This window comes from Penaeus monodon, chromosome 27, assembly GCF_015228065.2.
Source record: "Penaeus monodon isolate SGIC_2016 chromosome 27, NSTDA_Pmon_1, whole genome shotgun sequence".
Classification (NCBI taxonomy): domain Eukaryota; kingdom Metazoa; phylum Arthropoda; class Malacostraca; order Decapoda; family Penaeidae; genus Penaeus; species Penaeus monodon.
The window spans coordinates 2,739,184-2,740,046 of NC_051412.1; the positions used below are offsets into that span (position 1 = coordinate 2,739,184).

The 863-nt window shown below is 33.5% G+C and overlaps 2 protein-coding genes across 3 annotated transcripts in view; one reads left to right on the forward strand and one right to left on the reverse strand.

The window, feature by feature from the left end:
• The window catches only part of LOC119590332, a 2,449-nt gene extending 2,255 nt beyond the window's left edge, over nt 1–194 (reverse strand). The window contains exon 1 of the mRNA XM_037939005.1: nt 12–194. Within this exon, the coding sequence (XP_037794933.1) occupies nt 12–194 (183 nt within the window). The remainder of the gene's footprint in view (nt 1–11) is intronic.
• The window catches only part of LOC119590543 (protein arginine N-methyltransferase 6-like), a 12,045-nt gene that overhangs the window by 7,354 nt on the left and 3,828 nt on the right, over nt 1–863 (forward strand). The window lies entirely within an intron of this gene.

Genomic DNA, 863 nt, shown 5'->3' on the forward strand with positions numbered 1-863 from the left:
CACTTATATACCCTATTATCCTTGTGTTCAGTATTAGATTTTTCATCTGGACACGGTTTCCACAGCATTCCACTACTCATTCCATATTTCTTAGCAGTTCTCTTGATAGATGATCCTTCTATTACATCATTAATTGCTACTGCAATTGTAACTTCATTATATTGCTTCATTTTCTTTTTATAGGTCCGTACCATTCTGATAGATGATACTGTGATAGCCTTATATTAAATGCACCTGTCTATTTACTCTGGAAATAGAATTTAGTAGATTAGATTACACAGTATAGTTCCTAGATCAGGTTTTATCAATTGTTTCTGGAGACCAGAATACCAGAATATATTTATATACATAAATTATGTTGTGAATAAAATCATGGGGGTAAAAAATGACCAAGATTGGGGTAAAAAATCATATGTGGGGAAAAAAGAGTTGAGGTAAAAAGTGAATGTGGGTAAATAATGAATATGACAATTTGGTCATTATTTGCCCCATACTTGGTCATAATTTGCCCCACATTGACATCCCCCCCACAAACTGTAGGGGCAGTAGAATCATTGAGCAAACACATAGGATGGTCACTTTATACCCCAGGATTCATATTTTACCCAGATGGAAAGAAAAAAAATTTTTGAGGCAAAAAAATGGATATTTAGTAAAACTTGAAAAATGTTTGGACAAACTTTTTTTTCCAAGGTTTTGGGATAATTGATCTCATACTTAAATTTTTCATTTTGGAAATCCAAAAAAATTACAGAAAATACTTCAATACTTCTCCTAACTACATATGAGAGAGATTTCAATTTAGGAGTGTTCAAACCCCCCCCTGGGGGCAATCAATTTTTTACCCCTAAAAGGTCCGGGTC